The following is a 6,100-nucleotide window of genomic DNA, read 5'->3' on the forward strand; positions in this document are numbered from 1 at the left end:
ATTTAAGACTTTGTCAGATACTGAACCACCTTCATCTTTGATTTTATAGTGGGGTAGTCCAGAGAGTTTGTCTCTGTTACACGGGCAGATTTTTCATTCTTTTGAGGTTTCAGGATTTTTGGATTGTGTTTCTTACAAGTACCTGGCTCTCATGGTTTAAACCTCAAGTACTGAGTAAAGTATCATAACTGGACCTTAAAGTGTGTTCTTCTTCAGAAGCTGCTTTTCCCTAAAGTTATCTGAAAAGTTGTGAGAGCCTGTTCCATCCAGTTCCACTCCAAGTGAGACATACCAGGAGAGGCTGCTAGACAGGCAGGCCTCTCGTCAAACACAAGAAAAAAAAAAATGGTATTCTGGTTCAACATTTTCTTTTGCTCCGCACTTCAGGACACCTACAATTACAAAACTCAACAACATTTTGAAGGAAAAAATTCTTGCTATTCCTACTAAAAAACAAGTGGGACAGAAATCTGCTGTTGAACAAGATCCAACAACTAGCTGGTGGGGAGTGGGAGTATTAAGACTCTTTGAATTACTCAAAAGGTAGAGATACTGTGGAATTCATGATGATTTATTTCACACAAATTTGTCACAACACTTACACCTCCTCTTTCTTCATTTTGTGTCCCACAGAAATACCAGCTCACGTCATTGCAGTCCACTCACTTAAATTTAAATAATTTTTTGAAAGGCAAATTCTTCTGAAGCCTTTAGTATTGTGGCTATTAGAATAGAGAAATTTAACTATGCGGTGTAAGCACACACTGTCTGTGTCTCATACTGAGGCCATTGCAATTTGGTGCATTACATGACAAGACGTCAGGTTTCCTGATCAGAGAGGGTAGCCAGGATGCTAAAAAGGATGGACGTTCCCTTGCAACAGGTTCAGGAATCTGATTTAACTACAGGAACCTAAACTAATGCCTGCTCAATACGACGGATGAATTAGCCAGTAAATCCTGAAACTGTAATTTCTCATTTGTCTTTCGATTCTGAAACCCTTATATTGGAGGCTTATTGAATGCTGCTGCATTGCAAAGCATGAGTACTTAGCCTTGGAAAATACTGCTGATGGGTTGCTTCCATCCTTCACTTGGTGTGGGCTCAGCTCCAAGTCATGGACTACGTCACCATCTTTGGGATCCAGCGTCTCTGTGCCATTCAACATTTAGCAACTCTGACAAAAGCCAAGCAGAGGGCTGGGAACCAGTTTTCTCAAGGGAAAAATTGTCCTTTCTTTGTCAGGCTCTCTCTGTGCCTGGGCATGTTAGATTTCACTATTAATCCTGACACAGACCTCATACTCAAAACATGTCTAAATAAAGCCCTCAAAATAAATCAGGATTTATTATTCTAATCTCATTTAGGTCATACAGTGGCGTACAACAGTACAAATGTAGGGCCTTAACCCATAATCCTTAAGGCAGCCAAAGCTTCCATTGGCTTCAAATAAAATAATGCCTGTGCATCAAGGGCAGGAACTCACCCACACAAACAAATCAGAGTAACGCAAATAGCCTTAAAGGAAGAAACTGTAGTTTCATAATTTCAGCCAATATTTGACCAGAATAAAGTTTTCTAGAATAATGAAATACGTTAGTCACTGAATAGAAGATGGAAAGAGACTCATTCTGTGAAACAGAAACATCAGAACGTAAGCATCTTCATTTCATTTTGGAGTTTTGTCTGTATTAGGGTGGTTACACACTGATTTCAGGCTCTCTTGCAGATTTCTCCCTTGCACAACATGCAATAGCAGCAGATTCAAGCTTGGAGACGCAGTCTGCATTCCAGACTGGTAGGAAAGTCTTGAAACCCCTGAAATTTCTGTCCATGCTGCATGTTCCTGGGGGTTTAAAACAAGACTCAGCAATCTGCAGATCTAAGATTAAAAAGCACTGAAAAGGATTTGTTGCTTTTCACTGTTTAAATCATTCTTTGTAGCCTTCTGTTTCCCAGACACCTCCATAACCCAGAAGGATACTTTAAATCCACATTAGCTCACGTAGAATATATTTTCTCCTTTGCTAGCCTTCTCTGCTTTCTTTGACTTAGGATTTACCCCCTTCTTTGCACCACCCACCCCCCCCACCCACCCCCCCCCGTGGAAAAACCCATTAAAAAAAACGGAAATAAAGCAGTTAGGTATTTCCCTTCAGTGGGGATTCCCTTAGATATATCAGTCAGCTGGGTATGAGCTGAGTGGAAAAGGGAGGTGGACTAGATGTGGACTGACATCAGAGGGAGATGGATTTGAGTGCTAAAGATCACTTGGCCCGGTGTTTGGGCTTTCATATAATCTATGACACATCCTAGCAGGGAATGTGTCTTCTCTTCACAAGAACGTTGATGAGTAAAGAATAAAAGCCCATTTAAATAGGGATTATTTTAGCTACATCCAGTACAGGGAGTTAATTCATTTTGTTCCCTTAGCTTCTGATATTTAGACAATACAAAGTATCTGGCCCCACATGTTAGAAATCATCTTCTTTACGCCTGATTATCTGCTCATTCAAGCAGCTGAGAATTTCAGCTGTGGAAGTAAAAAGTCCTGAACCTTGCTGAATCCTTCTCAGGTTAATGCCTGGAGAGGGTTTTTAACTCCAGTATCTTCAGTCTCCTCCTGTTGTGGACGACGAATATCAGAAGCCATAGGAATGAAAAACAAGGGACTTTCCAAGAGAAGAAAAACAAGATCAAGGACACTGGGTGGGCGGAAAACAAGAAAAAGGACACCTGCTGGTGGTTAGAGGATCTGTGGGTATATAAGCACAGAAACAGTAACAATAAATGATTCTGCATAGTATGCAGCAGGGTCTGTGAATATGTTTCCACAATTGGTGCCTGAACAGGGACTTCTAAGAAGCAGTGAAGATTAGAAGATTGTGATTCCGGTGGGAACGCCTGGCCGAATGGTAGGAAGCCTGCGCAGCTAATTCATTACCTCAACTAAGGGAGGTTATTACTGGTGTGGCGTTTAATGTTTGGAGCCTTAAAGAATCATGCGCAGAAAGGGGTTTAGACAGTGCCTGTTACCCTGTCCGCTCCTCCGTTTGTGAAAACAGAGACTGATAGCGAGCTGGAAAAAATTCCTTTGATCCAGGTCCCATAGACCTGGAAAAGGAGCTGGATTTTTTTCCTACTCTACCCTGATAATTTGCAAAAGGGTGGCTCCTCAGTTAATATAATAGCTCCGGTGATGACTATAGAATCGGTCGATCGGTGGAAGGAGGTTCGGCAGCAAGCCGCTATGGAAGGGGACATAGACTTGTGGAAGGCTGTGGCTGTGCCTGTGTTACTGCAGCCCGATGGCCCTGCTCGGTGGGAAGGGTTTCAATTCGGGCTGGTGAAAGAAATACGACGTGGTGTAAAGGAGGAGGGACTTAATTCGCCGTATACGAGGGGGTTAATTCAATCAATTTTTAATACAACCTTGATGCTACCTAGTGATTGTCGTATGCTAGCGCAAATCATCCTTACCCCCACCCAGCAAATGTTACGGCAGCAATCGTGGAGAGATCACTGTGAACAAGCGTCGGTTGAGAATTTGAACCGGCAGCCGGGTGACCCTTTGTATGGTGTTGGGATTGATGCACTAATGGGAGAGGGTGCATTTATGCCACATGACGCACAGCTGCGAATCATCCGTGAGGCTTTATTACAGAGTCAGAATGCTGCTTTACAGGCCCTTTTAACCCTCCCTGATGAGAGTGGTACTGCAACAAAGTCCTTTGCAACCATAAAGCAAGAAGCTACAGAGCCCTATGTGAAGTTTGTAGATCATTTAAATGAGGCTTTAGAACGCCAGATAGATCATGTGGAAGCTCGATCTATATTGTTAAAACACCTAGCAGTGGCTAATGCAAATCAAGATTGTAAAAGGCTATTACGCTCTTTACTGGCAACAAATTCTGGTGCTTCAATGGTTCAAATGGTAGACGTGTGTAGTGTGGTAGGGACGCATGGATGGCAAATGCAGATGATGGCCCAAGTGTTTGCTGCTTGCCAGCTGGGCGCATCCCGACCTCGAACATGTTATAGTTGCGGGCAGCCGGGGTATTTGCAAAAGGACCGCCCTAGAAGTCCCAAAATATGCTCTCGACATAAGAAGGGGAGACATTATGTGAAACACTGTTATAATTGCGGGCAGCCAGGGCATTTGCAAAAGGATTGCCCTAGAAGTCCCAAAATATGCCCTCGATGTGAGAAGGGGAGACATTATGTGGAACACTGTAAATCAAAATTTGATAAGAATGGCAAAGAATTGTTAGGATCCCATAATCAGGGAAACCACAAGCCAAGTGCCGCAGGGAGGCGCGTGCAGACCACAAATGCTCCCCAGAACACTCCTCGGAAGCCATGCTTGTGGATGGGCATAAGCAAGTCGCAACCCTCGAGTCAGACACCCGAGGAAGCTCCGGACTGGACCTGGCCACCTCCCAACCCACGTATTTAGAAAATTCTAAACCTGTAGATGTACCAACTGGTGTATATGGCCCTGTAGGGAATGGATACCATTAGGAAGATCACCAACCACAATGTGAGGACTCTTCATTTTACCAAATGTTATTGATTCTGATTATACAGGGGAAATAAAAATTATGCAATGGACACCACAACCACCATGTTTTATACTGTCTGGAGTTAAATTGGCGCAATTGATACCTTTCAAGGTCAGCCGAAACACTGAGACGCCTGCTTTTAGGGAAGAGCATGGGAAGCAGTGGTTTGGATCAACAGGTAGCCCCAAGATATACTGGGCTCAGCAGATAGTGAGTAGCCCCCCTATGCTGCGATGCATGGTTACAAGAGGAAGAGATCAAGCTATAATTAATGGATTAATTGACACCGGAGCAGATCTAACGATAGTGGCTAAACAGGACTGGCCATCTGCCTGGGGGGCTGGTATGGCAGTAACTACAGTGATGGGAGTGGACATCCCATCACTGGACACCATGACAGAGTGAGGCGTTGGTTCACATTAATGGCCCAGATAATAGCGTGGCCACTGTGCGGCCTTTGATATTACCCATTCCCGTCACCTTATGGGGTAGGGATCTCTTAGCTCAGTGGGGAATGCTATTAAAAAAATTTATTATAATGGCCACTGGCAAAGAGCAGTTTACCCAAAAGCTGACATGGCTAACAGATACCCCTGTCTGGGCTGACCAGTGGCCATTGGCAAAAGAAAAGCTGCACCATTTGAATGAATTGGTTGATGAACAATTACAACTTGGACATACAAGGCCAACACACAGTCTCTGGAATATACCTGTATTTGTAATACAGAAAAAAATCAGGCAAATGGTGACTCTTACAGGATTTAAGGGCAGTAAATAGGGTAATTGAGGACATGGGTGGGACCTTTGCAACAAGGGTTACCATCTCCTTCAATGATACCTCGACACTGGAGTATTACTGTAATTTATTTAAAAGATTGTTTTTTCACTATACCTTTACATCCTGAGGATGCTCCATGATTCACATTTTCTGTGCCTTCAACCAATATGGGAGAACATAATTGGCGGTATCATTGGATGCTACTTCCGCAAGGTATGAAAAATAGTCCAACCATCTGCCAATGGTACGTCGCACAGGCTACAGCACCAGTAAGGCGCTTACATAAGAACAGCCTCATTTATCATTATATGGATGATATCTTAATTGCAGCACCCGATGATCCTCTGGTGGATAGAGTTCTTATTGATATTACCAATGCATTATCCTGATTTAAATTGGTTATTGCTCAAGAAAAAATTCAAAAGGTATGTCCCTGGCAGTATCTTGGCTGGTGAATTATGGAAAGAACAATTGCGCCGCAAAAGTTAAAAATTCCTCAGTGTTTACCTGAAATGATTTGCAGAAGTTGCTGGGAGCTATCAACTGGATACACCCGGTATCAGGCCTTTCTACAGAAATGCTCTTGCCTCTATTTCAAGTGCTTAAGCGAGATCCGGATTTAACCTCTCCTAGGAAATTAACTCCAGAAGCACAAATGGCATTACAAACAGTTTTGCTACAGATCCAAGTTACCCAAGCTGATCGGTGTGACCCCAGTCTACCCTTTAATGTATATATATTTGCAGGGAAGGTGCAACTT

The 6,100-nt window shown here is 43.2% G+C and overlaps 1 protein-coding gene across 1 annotated transcript; it reads left to right on the forward strand.

The window, feature by feature from the left end:
• Positions 1–3,199: 3,199 nt before the first annotated feature.
• Positions 3,200–4,456, forward strand: LOC147601362 (endogenous retrovirus group K member 7 Gag polyprotein-like). Its single transcript, XM_086744618.1, has one exon. It carries the CDS (start codon positions 3,200–3,202, stop codon positions 4,454–4,456), a length of 1,257 nt encoding a protein of 418 aa, XP_086600744.1.
• Positions 4,457–6,100: the final 1,644 nt, after the last annotated feature.

This window comes from Chlamydotis macqueenii, chromosome 3 (genome assembly GCF_036417535.1).
Source record: "Chlamydotis macqueenii isolate bChlMac1 chromosome 3, bChlMac1.mat, whole genome shotgun sequence".
In the NCBI taxonomy this organism is placed as follows: domain Eukaryota; kingdom Metazoa; phylum Chordata; class Aves; order Otidiformes; family Otididae; genus Chlamydotis; species Chlamydotis macqueenii.

What these genes read in the sequence shown, in the direction of transcription:
- LOC147601362 (XM_086744618.1), top strand. Translation starts at nt 3,200, where the DNA reads ATGACTATAGAATCGGTCGATCGGTGGAAGGAGGTTCGGCAGCAAGCC.